The 22249-nt window shown below is 40.9% G+C and overlaps 1 protein-coding gene across 1 annotated transcript in view; it reads right to left on the bottom strand.

The window, feature by feature from the left end:
• LOC309544535 (alcohol dehydrogenase 1) overlaps positions 1–22249 on the bottom strand; it is a gene marked incomplete at its 3' end in the record, with an annotated part of 47642 nt that overhangs the window by 20740 nt on the left and 4653 nt on the right. The window contains exons 2-5 of the mRNA XM_082243436.1: positions 12725–12826; positions 9701–9842; positions 5920–6007; positions 4889–5108 (exon numbers count right to left, since the gene is read on the bottom strand). Coding sequence (XP_082099562.1) covers positions 4889–5108; positions 5920–6007; positions 9701–9842; positions 12725–12826 — 552 coding nt within the window. The remainder of the gene's footprint in view (positions 1–4888; positions 5109–5919; positions 6008–9700; positions 9843–12724; positions 12827–22249) is intronic.

The following is a 22249-nucleotide window of genomic DNA, read 5'->3' on the forward strand; positions in this document are numbered from 1 at the left end:
GCAGAGCAGACAGCGGTGACTGAGAGTCACCAGCTCTCTGCTCAGGGAGCTCTAAGAACTAAACGATTGGCAGTTTGATTGCTCAGTTCTCAGGCAGCCTTAGAGCCGGCGGGGGACAGATGCATCCACCTAGGTAAGTATGATTCTAAAATAAAAAATAAATCCAAACTTCTCTTTTAAAGGTAACTTTCTATGAGAGAAACATGGAGGCTTCCTGCAAATGCTAGTTGCATGGCTGTCATGCTGTCCTTCTTGCTTCCATACTTTGAGTCACTACCTCACAAATACAAATATTCAGATAACCTAACTATACAATGGTTTTCTGATATGTATGCATGTTGTAAGCTAGAATATTTGAATATCTTGAAGCTAGATGGTCAGTTTGAAAGCCGTGCAATGAACATTTTCTGAAGGAGGACAACAGTGACTGATTACTTTAAAGATAATTGTTGTTCGGTTGGAGAGGGTCACTTGTATTTTGCAGCAATCGCTTTGCCATAAGTCTGAACTTATTGAATGACAATGATAGTGTAGAGTAATGCATTAGTGTAATCCCCCATTAGACCCCAAACTATTCTCATTAGTGAAGAGAGAGCTTTGGTTTTAGGATGCCATCTAGGTTGCATGGCAACCCTGCCAGTTACCAGTGGGACAGTGCCATCTTATCCTTCAGGGTGGTATACGAGGGAGACCCCGTAGTCAGAAGGAAGCAGCAGTGAGCTTCTCCGCACCCAGTGATCCTGCAGGAGGAGCTACAGCTCCAGGAGCCCAGGCCGAAAGGCTCGTGTCCACACTGTCATGGTGTCACTGAGAGCTGCATAGGTAACTCTTTCTGCCAGGGGCTCCCCTCTGCCCCTGTCAGATTCGCTCTTCCCCTGACACGTCCCTTCTACTTCCCCACAGCCCCCCATCTCCCCTAACCCAGCAATCACAGTCCTGCCGCGCTCCTCCTTTAACCAGTCCTCATAGCTCCACCCGTTCCCACTCCAGCCTCATACACACCTGCATATGTTCCTTGACACCTGGAGCTGCACTCCTCCCAAGAGTTTGTAGAGTAGAGTTGATTGCTTGGTCTCCATCAGACCCAGCACACAGGGGACAGGCAGGCAGCGAAACTAATTTCTTCTGCTCTCTGAATGTGGCACCCAGGGTGACTGTACCGGTTCCCCCCCCCCCCCACGCTACGCCACTGTAGCAGAGGAAATGCAGACATGGATCTCAGCATGTGCAGTGTTTCTGACTCCTACCACCATGACCAGTTCAAATCACTAAAGTGGTCATGGTGGTTAGAGTGTTCCTTTAATACCTCTCAGAAGAAGTAAACCTCTGTATACTGATTCCATTTCATTTCATCATCCTCTAGTTGTGTTAAATCAGTGCGGGGGGGGGGGGTGCATGTAAACTTATATACCTTAACTATAGTATATATTTTATATGCGCCCCGGGAAAATTTCTCTACACTAAATGTGGCCCAGAGAAGCCAAAAGGTTGGACAACCATGCCCTAGAGGGTAATTAAGCGAGAGGATTCTCAAGAGATATCTTCCATTGTGTATGGCTTGTAGAGATCCATGTAGCAGGAGAAAGAGCTGTGAAGTGATTCAAGTTCTTCCTGGGACAATGTTGAGTTTATGAAGGCTTGCCATCTTTGGTAGAAGCGTTTCCTTGAGCTGCTGTGTTTGAAGTCTGTGGTCATTTTCTCCCTATGGAATAACAGCAGTAAATCCTGTTTGACCTGTGTGACTTTTGGGCAAGATGAAGATGTCCAGTTTTTTAGGATGGCTCTCTGGGCCATTAGAAAACCGATAAGTATCCAATCTTTGTTAGGTGTTGACATTGTGGGATCGTGTCAGGAGTTGTTCATCCCAGTATCCAAAAATTAAGAAAAAAGGATCTGCTGTAACAGGGTGATCTCATAAATGAAAGATATAACTTGGTTCCAGAAGGTTGATATGTAATTGCATGACCAAAATAAGTGGGATGAAGATGATCTTGGTTGACGACAGAGGGGGGCACAAAGCAGCTTGTGGGATCGTAGTCCACTTTTGTCAAGGAAGTTGTCCATGATGATGAGAGCGGGATCCCAGCAGGTGTGCGGATAGCAGCGCCTTTCCGGGTGGGCTTTGTATGCAATTTTTTCAAGCTGATCTGGAGGAGCTGTAGTGGGTTATAGCTTCTCCATGCGGTGCCGGAACCAAAGTTTGGACTCCCTCTTCATATACATTCACTTTTTTTTACATATTCCCAGCGATCAGTAAAAGAGCTTCAAAACAAGCCATCCCTGACCTCTCTAGCTGCTTTTTAGCTGCTTTTTATATGAAGTTATTTATTCTTAAAGTTTAGATTAGAACATAGACTCCAACATTGGGTTTCAGTCAGTTTTTAACAGCTTAGAAACAACTACTGTTTGTGTTAAAAAGGCTGGAAGGCTCCCACAATTCTGGTGCAATAGAAAGTGTTAAGGGCTTGTTCACACTTGACTAAATTTCTAATGCTTAAAAGTATGGGATTTAGGCTTGTGTAATAAGCTATATCTGGATTAGGAGAAGTGTAGCTTGCTAATTCTGATTTTCTTAAAGTATAAATTACCGTTGCAGTAATTCAAGGTTGAATGCCCACATTACCACACAATGCACAAACCATAGTGCAGTTTGTTTTGAATGACATTCCAACACCGGGCCCAGTCCATCACAATGACCCTTTATTTTAGTGAGACACAATCACAAAGCACAATTGTAAACTATCTGTGCATTGTGCTGCATCAGATAAAAAAAACATAAGTGTATTACAGGGCATTGGCAGCCCAATCAAATGAATAGGCTGCCTTATAGTAATGCATGTGTGTCACAGAATGCACTGTATTGTGCAGGCGGTAATGCAAAGGTATAAATCTGGCTTGAATGCAGCTTTATGCGTATTTTTTTTTTTGGGTACTGTATGTTCAGCACAACATGAATCTCTCCTCCACCCTGACTATCTAAAACTAAAATTGGTGTCTTAAAGCAAGGGCCACAGGGTTTCTGATATTACCTCTCTTCTCCAGAAAAGTTCCCTGTTTGTATTCGCTTTACCTCGATGTAGATTAAAGTTGTAAATTCACAGCTTTTTTTCTTAAAACAACAAATATTTCATACTTACCTGCTCTGTGCAATGGTTTTGCACAGAGCAGCCCTGAACCTCTTCTTCTTGGATCCCCCGCAGGTGCTTTTGGATCCTCTTCTTCTGTGCCTGCCCCATAGCAGTGAGCAGCCATGCAGGCTCACTCCCCAGCCAGGCTTTGTGTATCCATATACACACAGCACAGCTCAGCCCTGCACCCACTCCCTCCTCACAAGATTTAACAGACAGCAGCAGAAACCAATGGTTCCCACTGCTACCATTGTGCCTGGGTGGAGAGAGAGCTTTGGCACAGTGATGGATCAAAAGAGGAGTCAGGTAAGGGTGTTGGGGGGGGGGGGGGGTTGTAGGCCCCATACTTGAAGGTTTTTACCTTAATGTCTAGAATGCATTAAGGTAACAAACCTTATGCCTTTAGAACCACTTTAAGGTTGAACTAAACCCTCCCGATTTTTACAGCCAAGGAAACTTCCATCTTAGCCTCTTTTTGATCTGCAGTTGCCATGGTGCTGCACATGTGACCAGTTACGACATCAGCCATTTAAAGGTTTGGCAGTTCAGTTGAGAGCACAAGCAACTGTGACAGTTATTATTCACAGCGTGACTTGAATATTACTAGTTTGAAAACAAACTTCCTAAAGTGGAACTGAATGTTTATTTAGAACAGGCTGTGAGCAGTCACTGTGTTAATTGCAGAAGAGACTTGCAATGTCTTTTCTGCAATAAAATACATCTACCTGCCTGCTCGCAGTCTTCTAAAGCAGGGATCCTCAAACTACGGCCCTCCAGCTGTTGCGGAACTACACATCCCACGATTCATTGTAAAACTCTGACATTCACAGACATGACTAGGCATGATGGGAATTGTAGTTCCTGAACAACTGGAGGGCCATAGTTTGAAGACCCTTGTTCTAAAGCATGTAAACTTAGCTTACATCATTGGCATGGGTCCCTGTTTGCCAGGATGAATGACTCCTGGAGTTTCATCATCTCGCTCCAGCCAATGGAAATGGGGAGCAGATGCTGCTGTCGGCGAGGGACCAGTAGAGTAGTGATTGCGAGGGACCAGTGGGGAAAAGATATGTTTAGTTCCACTTTAAAGCGGAACTTCACTCTCTCAGTCAACATGGATTATGTTTAGTCCTTATGCTGCCAGCATTAGTAAATAGATAGGAATATATATCATATTTACTTGTTGTAAACTTTTTTTTAACATTTCTTTAGTCATTTCCTGGTTTCTATGCCTAGGCAAATGATGTCATACATCCCAGCAGTCTTCAAGAGGGGAGGGAGGGTTCTAAGCTCAGCTTATCCCTGAGCTAAGGGCAAATGGATTCCCATACATGAATCATCTGCCCTTATTCAAGATGGCCATGGCCAGAAATGCCAGGGGGTGTTTTTAAAAATGATTTTGGGGCCCTATGCATTTAGGGATAAATGTGTGGAGTGCAAGTAATCTATTTTTGAGACATTCATCCCTGTACACATAGGACCCTAAACATGAGTACCACTCAGGACAGCATGCAGCCCCCTCCAGCCGCAGTGTATTTCAGCCTGCAATAAACTTTAACAGGCTGCAGGCAGTGGGTCTGGATGCAGCACCTGAGCCTCCTGGATGCACTAAATTGTCGGGATTGGATGCACTCGGGCTAAATGCTTCGCGTGCAAGCAGCCTTAAAAGTCAGATCTTGAAAACATCTTGTGGTATCATTATGCAGTAAAGAATCAAGAATATTTTGACTATTTGTCTAGCAATGTGGTTTAGTACTTACTTTACCAGTGTTCACAGCAGACCCATACCCAGTCGAGAACCCACAGCCAATCAAGCAGACTTTTTCCAGTGGAGCATCCTCATGGATCTTAGCAACAGCTATTTCATCCAGCACAGTGTATTCAGTGAATGTGCTGGTGCTAATAAAGTTGTGGATGGATTTTCCCTTGCAGGTAAATCTGCTGGTTTTATCCAACAGCACGCCATCATATTTGCCAATGCTGTTTAGGGAAAAAAAGACTTCCATGTAAATGGAATGTATAGTGTTTTGACAATTTTCTTTATTTTACTCATAAATATATATTTTAAAAAAAAAAATGTTCTTAGTTAACTAAGCACCATTGCAGATAAATATTTAAAATCTACCACAATGAGCTTTAAACTGAGTGTTATTTGATTCAGAAAACACACAGATGAATGATCAAAGGAGAGTCACCCTTCCGCCTTCCCTTTCTCTGTATGTAGTTTATGTGGCTTTAATTGGACTATTATCTACAGAAAGTCAGTCTCAAAGTGGACAACTACTAGTGAGTTTGTCTGAATATTCTGAAGTGCCATAAGTTAATAATGTTTTACCAAAATTAATAATTTTTTGGTAAACATAAAGGGTAAAACTTGCCAAATGGAACAAATCTGTATTAAGCATGAAAATGTTTGTTCTTTTATATCTCATGTCTAGCTTAATATAAATGTGGTATTTCTCAAAAAATATGGCACAAAATTGGAAAATGGTGGGCAAAATGGCAAATTGGAAAAATTAAGAAAAACTGTAAAACATGCTTTTAGAACAAAGGAAAATAGGCTGTAAAGTAGCAAATGCTTACCAAAATGTATTGTACACAGCTTGTATTGTACACAGCTGTCTGACCCATTAGGAAGAACCTCCAAAAAAAGTCCTCCTGTAAAAGCCATTTTGCCACAACAAAGATTATTTTTCTGTTGTTTGGATTCATATAGTGTTGGGCTGGTATGGGCTAGATTGTTATCTTATGTAAATTGCTATACCCTCTGAGCATTTATCTATTTACTTACTCATTTTTGTAGCACAGATTACTTTCTGGATTTTTACAACATCTGCATTCTCCGCACTGCGGCACAAAGAGTGGGATGACTTTATCTCCTGCGGGAATTAAAAACCATTATTCAAAATCTGTTCACAAAGAGAAAAAGGTTTTAATTGTGCTTGTCACATAAATGGATAAATGATAGAGTATGATCACCTAACATTGATAGGCCAATTCACTTTGACTTAGGAGCATATTTGTAAAGTATTCACTGCAAATTTGCAAGTTTTTTTAAATTTCATGGTCACTTTGCCAATGCACATTTATCCACTGTTCACTGCTAAAATATTTCAAACATGCATTTGTAGATTGTTCTACGCAGAGAATGCACACTGTAAATCACAGCCAGATTTAAAAAAAAAAGGAAAGGCCCTAGGCAGGTTAACAAGAAAGGGCCCATTACCCCACGCCTCCTTTACTGCATAATTGCAGCTCCCTGACTAGACTCTTCCATTTAATGTGAGCTCCGATATACTCGAATAGATTGCAGGTGTTTCCCTTGCTTATACCCTAATAAAATATAAGCTTTTATATCTTCTGTATCCTCTCTTATAATTTGATAAACAGAAACAATCAGCGCAGACAGTAAAATGAATTAAGAACTGAAATGCAAGCTGAACACCGACCCGGGTACACAGTGCAACAACCCAGATAATAATAATTACAATAAAATGGTGCAGCGCAAATCACATGACTCTAAAATAATATGCAATAAAAATGGGTAAAGGAAAGTCCATATATAGTAAAAGTCCCATACACCATCAAAGTAAAGGAATCCACAGGTAGTGCTGAAAAACAGGCTGAACATCCAGTGCTGATCTCCTCCACCAAGGGACACACTTATGCGCTCACCTCACATTCTGACCCCTGTGTTACCAGCAGATCAGACAAGCCAAATGGATAAATCCCTCCAAAATAGGTAGGCCAGGGGACAGCAGTACTCCCGGATCCAGCCGCTAATGCCGCTTGTGCTTGCACTCCAACCAATAAGTAAGAGGAAAGACAACAAGCCTCTAAGTGTATACCATAATATAAAATCAATATTTAATATAAAATCACACTTACATAAATAAAGGATGAATGCGCAGATCGGTAACAGATGGTAGCGCTGCAGTCTCCACTCAGAGGCAGCATAACACACGGACGCTCAGAACAGCAGCGGGTGACGTCATCGATAGGCAACTCCACCTCCCGATGACATCACCCGCTGCTGTTCGGAGCGTCCGTGTGTTATGCTGCCTCTGAGTGGAGACCGCAGCGCTACCATCTGTTACCGATCTGCGCATTCATCCTTTATTTATGTAAGTGTGATTTTATATTAAAGATTGATTTTATATTACGGTATTCACTTAGAGGCTTGTTGTCTTTCCTCTTACTTATTGGTTGGAGTGCAAGCACAAGCGGCATCAGCGGCTGGATCTGGGAGTACTGCTGTTTGGCTTGTCTGACCTGCTGGTAACACAGGGATCAGACTGTGAGGTGAGCGCATAAGTGTGTCCCTTGGTGGAGGAGATCAGCACTGGATGTTTAGCCTGTTTTTCAGCACTACCCGTGGGATTCCTTTACTTTGATGGTGCATGGGACTTTTACTACATATGGACTTTCCTTTACCCATTTTTATTGCATATTATTTTAGAGTCATGTGATTTTTGCTGCACCATTTTATTGTAATTATCCTCTCTTATACCCTAATATATTGTAGTGTCTTCTACCTTCTGTATTACTTTCTTATACCCTAATAGACTGTGGGAAGGATTTACTAAAATTGGAGCACTCTGGTACAGCTGTGCATGGTAGCCAATTAGCTTCTAACTTCAATGTGTTAATTTAGGGTCCTTTCACACAGGCTTTCTGCCTGGTGGACTCAGTTTTGCTCAGCGGGGATCAATCCGCTGATCCCCACTGAGCAGGTGGATGACAGGTCCGTCTCTGCTTACTTTGCAGAGACAGACCTGTCAGATCCCCACTCTCCTCTATGGGAGATTGAATGAAAATGGGCTGCCTGTCCATTTTAATCGCGATCCTATCCAATCCTATCCTCCAGACGGATATGTAAAATAGGGTTTCTGACCGTCTTGATTTCACGGAAAGGATCGGATCGGATCGGATAGCAGCGGGTATCAGCAGACATGTCACCGTTGCTATCCACCGCTCCACAGGGGTGCATGGAGCATCCAATCAGATCAGCCTGAAAAACAGGTGGACCTGATCGGAAAGGCCGTGTGAAAGGGGCCATAAGCTTTGATAATAAAACCTGTAAGCTGATTAGTTCCTTTGCACAGCTGCAACAGATTTTGCACTCTCCAGCTTTCGTAAATCTACACCTGTAAGTGTTTCCAGCTTCTGTATTCCTCCCAAATATACATATATAGCTTTATAGACTGCAAGCCCTTCCACCTTCTGCATCCTTTCCTTATACCCTAAGGCTGCCCATACATTGTAAAATTTTCCTTTAGATTTACCAAAACCATATAATATGAGGTCAAACCTAAACACTTTCAATTTGTATGCAGTCAGACAGGCCCTTGCATTACATAGTTGAAGGTAAATCTAAAGGATATTGAATATGAAAATTGTATAATGTATGGAAAGTTTAAGAGATTATACATTCTTCCAGCTTCAGTATCCTCTCTTATATATCAGTAGATTGTAAGCTCTTTCACCTTCCCTTACATCCTAATAAATTATAATCTCTTCCACCTTCTGTATCCTGCCTTATACCTTAATAGATAATATACTCGACCTTCTGTATTGCTTAATCTCTTCTACCTGCTGTATTATTCTTTATACCTTCTATCTTCTGTATCATCCTTTAACCCCAAATACATTGTAAGCTCCTCTACTTCTGTATCCTTCCTTATACCATAAAGTACATTGAATTATCTAGGCTTTGATCCAGTACATACCGCTCTATTAACACCCTGAATGAGTAATGCAAAAGATGTGAACGTAGCCTTGTATGTTGTGTGCTGTTCTGTCTTTTACAGTATATTTGTTCCTTGTACTTATTAATATTAAAACATTAAAATGTTGGACTTGTAGCCCACGGTATAAACCAAGCCCCAGAATGGGAATGTCTGTAGTTATATTATGTCTAAACCTAAAAGAAAAATTTAAAGATATTGTAGCTTACCAGTCCTTAGATGTGGTAACTGCATTTGTTTTTTTTTTTTTTTTTTTTTCCTTTATTTTTGCCTAATGAACCTGCAAATTACACAAGTCCTGTCCCTTCATGGCTATGCATTTTGCTCCTCTGTATCTATGGAAGAAGCCAGGGTTTTTACATAGGCTGAACTTAAAACATGTCTTTTTATGTGCTTCCATATAAGGAAGTGACAAGGACATGTATGCTCTTCTGCCTTTTGCAGTATACTGTATCTATTCATATCTATTAAAGATTTCCTCATAAAAAAATAAATGTTGGACTTGTACCCCACAGTTTAGGCCAAGTCACAGAATGGGAGTATCTGTCCTTAAAACATATGTAAACCCAAAAGCAAAATCTTAAAATATTGTAGACTACCAGTCCTTAGATGCATTTGTTTTTTTGGGTTTTCTAGGAAGTTGGATCACAGCCGCAAAACATGAGATTGGAGATTTTGGAAGAGGCTGAGAGTAATAGTAGGGGACATTCTGAGCTAAGAACGCATACATGAACATCATTTTTTCTAAAAACAGAGTTTAGTGTGCATCACCGTTTTTGCATAGCTTTAATACAGAGCCAATACTAATAATTATATATAGTGTACCTGGTTTGAATTTAGTCACTCCTTCTCCCACACTTTCCACAACCCCTGCAGCTTCATGACCTAATATCACTGGAAATTTCATGTCACTTATAGCCCCACTTATTACATGATCATCTGAGCGACATATTCCAGTGGCCACAATCTGCAGAAAAATAAAAAAAATATTAAAATATATCCAGCATGACAACATATCCAGCACAATTGAAAAGAGAAAACATTTTTACTACGCCAAAATTCCATGTCAGGGTTTTTTTTTTTTTTTTTTTTTTGTCCTCCTCTTCTTTCTAGCCTTAGTAAATACATGGGAAGTCATATTATATTTACTTGCTTTAACCTTTTTTTTTTACATTTCTTTAGCTGCTTCCTGGTTTCTGGCATATGATGTCATACATACCTGGCATCTTCATGGGCTCTTTTTTTTTATCTGGAGGATGGACTTTCTCAGCTAAGCTCACTCTCCTGTCTGCATGCCTGAGGTAATGGCAGATGGATTCAAGGAAGTAAATGCTACATGAATTATCTGCCCATCCTCAAGATGCCTGTGTTCAAAGTAAATTTTCAACAAAATAAAGCATGGAGACATGAAGGGATAGATGAGCTTGCTTTCAATATAAAAAAATGAATTCAATATATTCAGTTTGTGGTGCTTAGATACAGTTTAGTTCCAATAAATACATTTAAAAAAATGCATTACTTTGTTATCCTAGACATTAACAGTTATATTGCTGAATAAGCAGGTCCATAGCAGAGATGTAAAAATTGCTTTTGTCCATAGGGGTGTACGGATGTGAGAGGTAAAGTGGTGGTTATTATGTGTGAGGGCTAGTCCACATCACATGCAGTCCAGTGCATTTTTTTTTTCTGCATCAAAAATGCATGGGTAGTAGGTTTTCAATGGCATAGTTCACACCAGTGCAGTTAGTTCCATTGTCTTTCAGTTCCAGAAAAAAAAGTAGAACATGTTGCATTTTGTCTGCCCTGAACTGTACTGGAACGTGGTAAAACGCATCAAAAATGCACCAGAATGCACCTAAACACACCAGAAACGCACATATGTCCTTATGTAAGGTGAAAAAAAAGGCATCAAAACGAACTTAAGTGCATTCAAAATGCGTCAAAAAAACATATGCAAAAAAGCATCCGGAACGCATTCGGACTGCGTTTCTATGGTGTGAACTGGCCCTTAATGTTTTGACACATACAGTAACGCAAATATACAAACATGTTCAAACAAGTATTACAACCTAAATAAGTATCAGGAACAGGTATCTGAAGTTTGTTCTGCATAATTATTCATTGGTTGGTTGTTTTGACAACCAGAATGAATACTACTTTACAAAAAACAACATTCTTCTAAGCTAAAGCAATAACAGTTACATGTCTTTTTTGTCAATGAATGCAACACATTCTCTGATTGTACAAGACGAAGAGGCAGGGAGGTAAAGCCACAATCTCCACCAATCAGAAAACAATTTGCATTTATTAACCACTTAAGCTCAGGAGGATTTTCCTGCTCAAAGACCAGGGCCTATTTTGCGATTCGGCACTGCGTGATTTTAATGGACAATTGCGCGGTCGTGCGATGCTCTACCCAAATGAAATTGACATCCTTTTTTTCCCACACACAGGGCTTTCTTTTGGTAGTATTTGATCACCTGTGCGATTTCTATTTTTTGCGCTATAAACAATAAAAAAGCGTCAATTTTGAAAAAATAACAATATTTTTCAAATTTTTTTTATATGAAATTCCCCCCCAAAAAATGTAAAAATCAAAATTTTTTAACATTTTAGGCCAATTTGTTTTCTTCTACATATTTTTGGTAAAAAAAAATTGCAATAAGCATATTTTGATTGTATTGCGCAAAAGTTATTGCGTTTACTAACTAAGGGAAAGATTTATGTCATTTTTATTGTTTTTTTTTTAACTAGTAATGGCGGCGATCTGTGATTTTTTTTTTGCGGGACTGCGACATTGAGGCGGAAGGATCGGACCCCTGACCAACATTTTTGACACTTTTGGGGGTACCAGTGACATTACTACAGTAATCAGTGCTATACATATGCACTGTTACTGTAAAAATGACACTGGCAAGGAAAGGGGTTAACTTTATTAGTGATCAAGGGGTTAAGTGTGTCCCTAGAGGCGTGATTCTAACTGTAAAGGGGCGTGACTTGTGATGTAACCACAGAGACATACGATCCTACATAGCAGGATCGTATGATCTCTGCTATTACACCAGGGAGAATGACAGACAGCTTTGTTTACATCAGCTGCCTGCCTTTCTCCCTCTCCAACGGGAGATCGCGAGTGACCGGCGGACATTGGAGCCGCCAGTCACTCGCGCGGGGATGTTAGGGAATGAGTGGGGGCGGGTGCGGGCCTCCGGCGGGGCCCCCTGCAGGCTCCTGGGCAAGCGACATGGTACTACGTCGCTTTGCCCAGTAGGGGCTGACTCCCGCAGTAAATATACTGTGGGCGGTCGGCAAGTGGTTAAGAAACATGCTAGGTATTTTGTGAATGGCGCATGTGCTGAGCAAGTGACCTTTTGTGATTACTATGCAGCAGGGCAGTCGCTCAGCACAGGACTGAAAAGACAGCAGGGATCACTGTAGTAGTGGTGGCTACCACAGTGATTCTCCACTTCTATTGCTGTCCCACAGAAATGGAACATGGGAACTTACAGTAAATTGCGCCAATATAACTATGCAATAAAATCCATATCTGGACTTTAAGTTCAAGGTCTCGTATTTACAGTCTTTACTTTGTGTCTGAGCCCTACCCATACAAATAAATGTGAATTTAAAAGCAACTTCACAACTTGTAGGCAAATCAAAGCCTCTCAACTGCATTTGGCTTGGTTCTGATGTTAAATCTGTTTACAGGAACCTTTACTGTATGTTTATTTCACAATTCTTTACACTAAATAAATCCTTTATTAGACTAAAATGTTTGAATATCTTACATATTTTATTTTTTACAACAATATTTTATTTTTACAACTTTTACAACAAAACTCAATTCACCTTGACACGAACTTCATGACGTTTTGGTGGGGCAACTTCAATCTCCTCAATGCTGAGTGGTTGGTTAGGTCCCCAACACACGGCAGCCTTGCATTTAATTACCTGTAAATGTATAAAATGTGACAATATTTTTGATCAGCATAACAATGCTACCTACTTGTACTTTGAAGTGTAGTAAAACGTATACAGTTTTAAATGTAAAACAAGCATGTCTGTGCATCTTCATAATATAGGAATGTGTGTAATGCCAGAGGGGACTAACCAGGGCATTGGTAAGTTGTATTTGGGTCCAACCTGTAAAACATTATCTGTGTACAAAACATGTAAAATAAAATAATAACTACATTTGTTATTCTTTTAGATAAATTAAATGTTCTAACATTACTAAAGGCCCCACATTTTTTATGACCTTTAAGATCAAGAAGATCAATTTATTTGTGAACATTGTTCTAAATCTCAAATATTTTTGTTTTGCAAAAAATTTAGGTATAGCCTGGGGTTCATTAATGTATATATTATTATTTTTTTTTTTTTTTTACATTTGGTTAGAGTGTGAAATGATTTGAAGTTCTGACTGTGATTTCCTCCTATCCAGGAATCTGTTGAAGAGATTTACTCTGACTTACTGTCCTGCTGACAAAAGACAGATACAGTAGTGAAGAGAAGTTCTCAACAGCAACATAGACAGACATAAAAATCTGACAGGGGTTCTAAATATTTAAAGAATAGCATTTTTACTTTACCTGTATTGAAATACATATGATTCAGGAGACTTTTGGGCTAAATTGCCATTTACTAGACACGTGCCGACCGTTTTGTTTCCGAATAAATAGTCAGACACAATTTTTGTTATTTGGAGATAAGGATATATCCGAATATTTCTGAATTACAGTACAAACCAATTCTCCAAATAATGAAATAAAATTCATCTGAATTTTCGAAGTTCGAACGGAAATTTGGATTAAATTTTACTTCAGATTCGAACTTTAAACACTTTGCTGAAATCTCCGACTGTATAATTAGAGTACCATTTTTAAATAATGCTGTTTTTGTTAAGCAAAGGGTGATTTAGGAGTCATTGTAATCATTTGATAAAGATTTTTCTTTTGTTTGTTCACTTTGCAAGGATAAAATTAATAAAAAGAAACTAGTAAAATATATATATTTGAAAGCATTTGTACTTGACATTATTTTTTCTCAGCTGGCTAAAACTTCTGCACAGTATTGTACATAGTAAAATGTTGAAAGTAAGATAATACTTGCATTAATTAGAACACTTCACATATTTTAAACAAACTTATTATTAATACAAACAAGATCAATGTGTATAAATAACAACCAGATGTTTGGTCACTCTGACTGAGCTCCAGCGAACCTGTGTGTAGATAAGACAGTTTTCGAGAATGAGAACTACAAAGACAACCATCACTGCAGGCTTCCACTGATGTGGCCTTTATTATGGCAGAGTGGTTAGATGAAGATGTAAGCCTCTCCTCATTGCAAAACACATAAAAGTCTTCTTTGATTTTTCAAAAAAACACCTGAAGGGCTCTTAGACTCTAAGGAACAAGAAAAGGGAAACCCAGTCTAAGCTCATCATCACGAGCCCAATACCATCCTAGCAGTGAAGCATAGTGGCGGCAGACAGTGTCCTGCTGTGGGGTTGTGTGTGTTTTCCAGCAGCATTATAGACTGGTCTGGGACAGGTAGACTTTTCAGGGTCCATGGTTTGAGACTCAATGAAAGCCTCTTCCGCATCTACACACAGCACTCCGGACCTCAGGCTGGGCTGAATGTTCTCCTTCCTTCCAGCATGACAATCTTAAGCATGCAACCTAGACCAACCCAGAGTCCCTAAAGCTGACCATAGATGGTTCAATCTAATTTTGGTCAGACTCAGTTAAGTAGGTACTAGTCAGCCAGTTCTGAAAGCAAAATACACTTCTTAAATGTAAACATTTCAGCTGCCGCATTTAAATTGAAATTTGAAATGTATCAATTCGAACATTTAGAATCTAAAAATAATCAGTTTAATTTGGATTCATTAATCTAGTTATTTTGTTTTGTTAAATTTGTGCGTAAACTGGCACCAATACTAGAGGTTATTATTGCATAAACTGGCACCAATACTAGGGGTTATTACTGCGTAAGCTGGCACCGATACTAGGGGTTATTACTTCATAAACTGGCACCAATACTAGGTGTTATTACTGCGTAAACTGGCACCAATACTAGCAGCTAATACTGCATAAACTGGCACCAAATACTAGGGGTTATTACTGCATAAACTGGCACCAATACTAGGGGTTATTACTGCATGAACTGGCACCAATACTAGGGGTTATTACTGTGTAAACTGGCATCAATACTAGGGGTTATTACTGCATAAACTGGCACAAATACTAGGGGGCTATTGCTGCATAAACTGGCATCAATACTAGGAGCTTTAACTGAGCAAACTGGCACCAATACTAGGGGTTATTACTGTGCAAATTGACATAAACTGGGGAGGGTAGGGGGCACTTGGTCACATTAGGTGGAGCTGAGATAATTAGCTATAGGGTATAACTGGCTAGATGGTCTTTGCATCCATGTAACACACAACAGCTGACTGACTCACAATATTTGCTGTGCAATATACAATTAAATCTCTATTGTGGAATATACTGTATATGAATATATATATATATATATATATATATATATATATATATATATATATATATATATATGTATATATATATATATATATATGTATATATATATATATATATATGTATATATATATATATATATATATATATATATATATATATATGAATATGAAAAAATCCAGGATTGCTGCACTCAAATGTATTAAACAAAAAGAAGTAATATATACAAATTCCATAACAACGGCTTCTGGCTAAAATTCGTTCATGCCCTTCTTCAGGTTGAAACACATACAAATGATTCACAATATTAAACTACATTATATCGTCTTATTCAGGTAACTAATTAGGCACTTAACTCTTTCAATACAAAAGCCAGTGTCTCTTATCTCATATTGATGGCTTGGTTAAAAAACATGAAGTTCACTGGGTTAATCACCTTGATACTTCAACCTAGAAAGTTAAATTCTGATTTTGATCTGCACCTGTTTTTGTGAGGTGCATGTAGTCCCTGACAGGTATATATAGATAAACATTTATTTTATTTCAATAATGTTTATTGAATTTTTAGAAACAACAACAGAAGTGTACAAAATCAGCAGTCAAAGCATAGTACAATTATGGCAACACACAGGTATAAAATAAAACTGAAAACGGAACTGTAGAATATATTGCGTTGGTACAAACAGGATATCAAGGAACAAACTAATATATCATCAGGGGTGAAAATAACATCATCAGCGGAAATTAGAAGGTAATGAATCTGAATGAATCAGAGGATAACATCACAAGGAGAGAACTAGCAAGCGTCATAAGGGGGTAGTGTAGTATTTGCTTTCCAACCAAGGTTGCCAATGAGTATGAAAGAGGTTACTCTTGGAAATGGAGTATGAGTAAGCCTTTTCGTGTGAAAATTGAAGATTGATTAGGTGGATTACTTCTGAGTGAGAGGGTGGGGTTGGTTGTGACCAGTGTCTAGCAATCACCATTTTGGCTGCCAGCAGAATGTGGGTTGTCACCACCCTCAAACTAGGAGGAATATGGTCCAGGCCCAAGTACAGGATGGCCAGAGCCGGGTCCGGAATGGTAATTACACCAATGGTGTCAGAAAGGATCTCAAATATCTCCAATAACTAGTAATGCGTTTTCAGGACCAAAAAACATGGAGTATGCTACTTATTTGGCCGCAATCTTGCCAGCAGAGTGGGCTACTGTGTTTATAAAATTTAGACAGATGAAGAGGTGTTAAGTACCATCTAGTGAGTATTTTCTGAGACTGTTCCCAGTGGGCCACGCAGTGAGAAGCACTGTAAGTGCTGCGAATCGCCAATTTCCATTGAGAATCAAATAAATATACCTGTAGCTCCTCTTCCCATTTAAGCATGGGTTTGGTCTTAACAAAGGTTGATTTAGAGTGAAGGAGGTTATCGAAAAGTGATATGCCTTTCTTGGTGGCTTGGGGAGAGGTTAAAAATTGCCATAAGGAAGTGGGGAAGACTAACTTCGTTGGGGGCTATTTGGAAAGGAGGCTAGATATACTATTATACGGGTACACGGCTGTGTTATGTAGTTGAAATTCTGTTTGGAGAGTGGAGAAACTTTTCAGGGAATTCTGGGAGTATAATTGGTCTATGGAGAGGATACCGGCCGACGTTAACTTAGCTAGATTAACAAAGGGCAGCAAAATCTCTAGAGTTTTCAATGGAAGGGTAATTAGGGAGGAAGGCGCAGAGGCATCAAAGTGGTTGGTTAACATCCTCCAAGCCTTAATTGTGGCTTGGGTGGGGAGAGGGAGCGGTGACAATTGCAAGGGACGCCAAAGATCCGCCAAAAGTAGGAGGTGAAGGTCTTGCGTTTTGGCCAAGGTAGATTAGACATTAATCCAAGGGATATTTTGAGGGTTCGAGAACCAGTGTCGCAGGGACGATAATTGAGAGGCGAAGTAATAGTCAGATATGTCAGGAAGACCCAAACCTCCAACCGTCCTATGTTTCACAGTATGAGCATAGTTGCATCTTGCCCTTCTTTTTTGCCAAACAAACATGCGAAGAGGTTTAGATAGGGCCATGAGATAATGATTCGGAATGTGGATTGGAAGTGTGCGAAATATGTAAAGAATTTTGGGAAGGCACGTCATTTTAAAGGTGGCGATTCTACCAGCCCAAGATAGTTCGACTTTCTGAAATTTACGTGTATCTTCAAGTATAGTGTTGATAAGAGGTTTTAAATTGGAAGGAAGTCATTTGGACGATGGGAAAATCAGATTAATGCCCAGGTATGGGATTTCTTTATTTGCCCATGCATATGGCAACAGATTTGATAAGTGTGATTGCGTAGTCGGGTGTAGACCCATATTTAGAATTAAGGATTTGGTGAAATTCACCTTATAGTAGGACACTGCACTGTATGATTGAATAATTTGGTGTGCTGCAGGGAGGGAAATAAGAGGGTTTGTGAGACTTAAGATCACATCATCTGCAAAGAGACTAATGCTGTGATGTGAACGGTGGAACTTAAAGCCGGAGATTAGGGGGTGGATACGGATTGATTCCACGAGTGGCTCGATCAAAAGATTAAAGATCAAGGGTGAGAGAGGACACCCTTGACGAGTGCCGTTCATTATGGAGAAGGATTTGAATAAGAGGCTGGAGGAAAGGACTTTTGCAGATGGGGACGTGTATAAGGATAAGATAGCTGAAAGGATGGGTCCTGAAAAACCCAATTTTTTCAGCGCTGCTTTCATGTATCCCCAGTGAAGGCGGTCAAATGCCTTCTCTGCATCAATAGAGAGAAGCAGAGAAGGCGTTCAAGTGCGCTCAGCATGATGGATGAGGTTGATTATACGCCTGGTGGCATCGGGCGCTTGCCTACCCTTTAAGAAGCCCATTTGATCAGGGGCTATTAGGGAGGGGAGGACTGTTGCGATTCTATTAGCTATGAGTTTTGCGTACAGTTTCAGATCTGTATTCAGTAAGGATATTGGCCTAAAGTTAGCTGGGGTATCAGGAGGTTTACCTGGTTTAGGGAGTGTGGTTATGTGTGCCTGAAGCATTTCATCTAGGAGGTTTTGTGTCGCTATGGTGCTGGAGAAAAGGTGAAGTAGGTAAGGAGTGAGAATGTCGGTCAAGGAAGAGTAATATTCATTAGTAAAGCCGTCTGGGCCGGGGGATTTGTTTAATGAAAGGGATTTCAGCATGTGCTTAATTTCCAAGGGAGTGATGGGGCTATTAAGAAATTCCAGAGAGGATGGGGAGACTGTGGGTAGGGTCAGATGCTGCAGGAAGCGATGGATGTTGACGTCTGTAGGTTGTGGGGTGGTAGGATCTTTTCGAAGGTTGTACAGGGAACCGTAATAATCTTCGAAGGCGTCCGCTATGTCTTGGGGGTTAAGCAGTTTGGTTTTGCTAAATGGATGAAAGAGCATCTATCTTAGTTTTAGTTTTCCTGGCCTTCAGTCTGTGAGCCAAGAATTTACCAGGAGGTGAGAAGGGGTGAAGGAGATAGAGTCTCTTATTGCAATCATAACCCCCCTTTTTTTAACTGAAGCTGAGGCCATGAAAATATGTGGGTAATTGACATGTGTACCCGAGGGGTATGGTCTTTCTGGAAATGAGTCTCCTGTACTGCAACTATATCAGCCTTGGCAGTAGAGGCTTCAGTCCATAGGGAGTAACGCTTGGCTGGGTGATTAAGGCCTCTGGTGTTAAGGGACATCAATTTAGGTGGCATTTATGTGGGTAAAAAAGGGTGTGAGATAAGTACCTGCCAAGTTTGGTGGTCTGGAAAGTTGGGCACCACAAGGAGCACAAGGGTGTAAAGTCATCGGCAATGTGGAAAAAGTTCAGTCGTTGGTGGGACGAGACATCCTGTGAGAAGGAATAGAAAATGAAAAACAAACAAAGTGTGGGCATCCGGGCATGGCTGATGAATGATACACATGGCACTATGGCCTGTTGGAGGCATATGGACAGCCAACGGAGAGAAGATCCATCCGGGTTCTCCAGTAGGAGGACTGCAGAAAATAATGAGAGAAAACAACAAAAAAAAACATACAACTGGCAATAGGTAGAAAACAAGGTCAGCAATGACCAAAAAGGCAACAGGTGCTGCAAAGGCATTGGGGAAAAGAGTACGATGAAGTGAACTCATGAGGAGCAGCAGGGCCCGGTGGACCTGGAAGAATGAGATGGTGCCTCAGTTAGGACCTGCGGCCGGAGCCTCAAGGATTCCTGGTGACGATCTGCCAGTCGGATTGGACATGGTTGAGCAGATGTGGATCCCGGGAGGTTTGCAAGTCGTGGTGATTCGGGACAATACCCCACTGGCGGAGAAGACGAACACCTTTGTCGATTGTAGATATGGTGGAGGAGTGTCCCTGGTGTGTCACACAAAGCTTAGCCGGGTAATTTCCACTTGTAAATAATTTTGTTGTTGTGGATGGCTTTAGTTATGGGGTTGAGGTTGTGCCTGAGTTGTAACGTGTATTGAGAATAATCTGGGAGAACCTGAATCAAGACCGCCTGCTCAGGGAGTTGGTCTCTGCGACAAAAGGATTCCAGAATCTTTTCTTTAGCCTGAAAAAACTGAATTCTCTGAAGAACGTCACGTGGTACCTGCTGAGGGAGAAAGGAAGGTTTGGGGATGCGATGGATCTGATCGATGGTTAAATCTTCAGAGGTTAAGTTAGGTGACACCGATTTAAACAGGTCTCGCACATAATGTGGAAGTTGGTGAGCTGGGACGGATTCGGGAATACCTCTTAACTTTAAATTGTTGCGGCATGACCTGTCCTCAATATCCGCAAGTTTGGCCGTAATGCGGTTTAATTCATCGCGTTGGGAGTTATGAGAGTCTACCAGAGTATTGTGAGGAGCAGTGAACTCGCACATCTTGTTCTCACCAGTGTCAACTCTGTCTCCCAGGGCATGGATCTCTTTCTGGCAGTGTGAGAGAGAGGAGAGGATATCATTCTTTATAGACGTGCGGAAATAGCATGTCCTTTAGTGTGGTGTCTGAGACAGGTTGTCCAGTTGTGGGAAAGGAGGAGAAGGGGTCAGGTGCTTGTGTTAAATTGGCATGAGGGAGGGAGTCCCTGCTCACCTCCATTGCTGGCACTTCGTTGGTGGTTGGAGAGCCTTCCCTCCTTGGCTTAGACTTCACAGGGCTTTGTGAGGATGGTGAAGGTGGTGAAGAAGCTCCAGAGTGAGTGGAAGTGTCATCAGCTTGGTCCTCCGCCGCCGCTGTGTGCAGTACGGCTTGGTCTGTGACTGTCCCTGCTCCATGACGTAGGTCCGCCACTAGAGGGCCGGCCGCATGTAAGATGCGAGTGGCTCCGCTGCCATTTTGGCGGAGACCGCTCGGAACGGAGGGAAAGAACTCCAACATTTTCTTGACCGGTAAAGGGCCGGAGCGGCGTCTTCGCATCATCCGGCGGTAGTGCGTGTGTTCGGCCGTCTAAGAAGCCGGGCTGCAGGGCGCAAATGAGGCTGTGGATGGGGTGATGCTGTGAAATGATCAGGACACACACAGGAGCTACAGCACTATGCGGCCATCTTGTCCGGTGGTCGCCATGCCGCTAGATAAACATTTCTAATGATGGATTTTATGTGCAAACTTTTAATGATATTGCATGCAGGGTTTTGTAAACGATATGTAAGTTTTGTAATTATTTTTATAGTAATTAGTGTTTTAAACAAATATGTGTGTTTTAATAATAGGTTTTGAAATAGGAAATTCTCGTTAACTATATAGAGAACTAACTTAGCCTATGCAGCCATCGATCTGAGATTCAGGATATTATAGGATAAGAGATACTTGCTTTTGTATTAAAAGAGTTACATGCCTAATTAGTTCCCTGAATAAGAAGACTATATATTGAAAATTGATATTGTGAATTATCTGTTTGTGTTCCAACCTGAGGAAGGGCATGAACGGTTTAGTTTAACCATTGTTAAGGAACCTTTCTATTTTTGTATATTTGTACTTGGAGTCTCTTAGAAATAGTCCAGGAAAGGTAAGGGAGGGAGAGGGGAATAGTGACCTGGGGTGTGCCGTGGTCAAGTGGACAGTATGCCAAAAAGGGGGGAATACTCAAGAAGTAATCAGAAAAAGAAGAATTAAAGGGATGGGTGGGTGGGGTAACGTGAAAGGTAACGTCGACGAGGTGAGAGGGTTGAGTGCAGGTATTTATGGAGCGAGATCCCTCCTACAAATTCAGGCTGACCTGTGGTCAGCCTTCCTATTTGTACTTGGAGTCTCTTAGAAATAGTCCAGGAAAGGTAAGGGAGGGAGAGGGGAATATTGACCTGGGGTGTGCAGTGGTCACATGGACAGTATGCCTAAAAGGGTGCAAAAATAAAGACAGTAGGATGAAAGAGAAAAGGGGTTTATTGAACAATTTGCATAACAGACTGGTCAGCCAAGCGTGAAAATGTGTGACACATCTCAATGTTTGGATCCAGGATATACCTGGAATAGCAGGATGAATTCCACCTACCTAACTTCCTAATGATGTGAACGGGAACTCCTTGGCCAGAGGCTGCCAAAGCAGCTCCTATTCTGAAGGAATGGCCAGTGTATAACTTGTGACAATGTTTAATAAATTGCGTTGTAGTAAGCGGTGTACTTAGGAATGGAAGGAGCGGGCTATCCTTGGGTTTGTCTGCCAACTGCGCCATGAGTTGGTCTAGGACTGCTACCGGGCTCCAAGAAGTATGGGACTCAAAAAACATAATATTGGTGCCAGCTTCAATCTGCTGTGTCGTGCAGACGTCTAGATGCAATCGGAAGTGGTTAGGGTATCTGATTAACTGTTTAATTAGACTTAGTACCGTACCGGTACATGTAATTTTGCCTGGTCTTAAGAACCCATAGA

Source organism: Pelophylax lessonae, assembly GCF_965119305.1.
Source record: "Pelophylax lessonae genome assembly, chromosome: 1".
Lineage (NCBI taxonomy): Eukaryota > Metazoa > Chordata > Amphibia > Anura > Ranidae > Pelophylax > Pelophylax lessonae.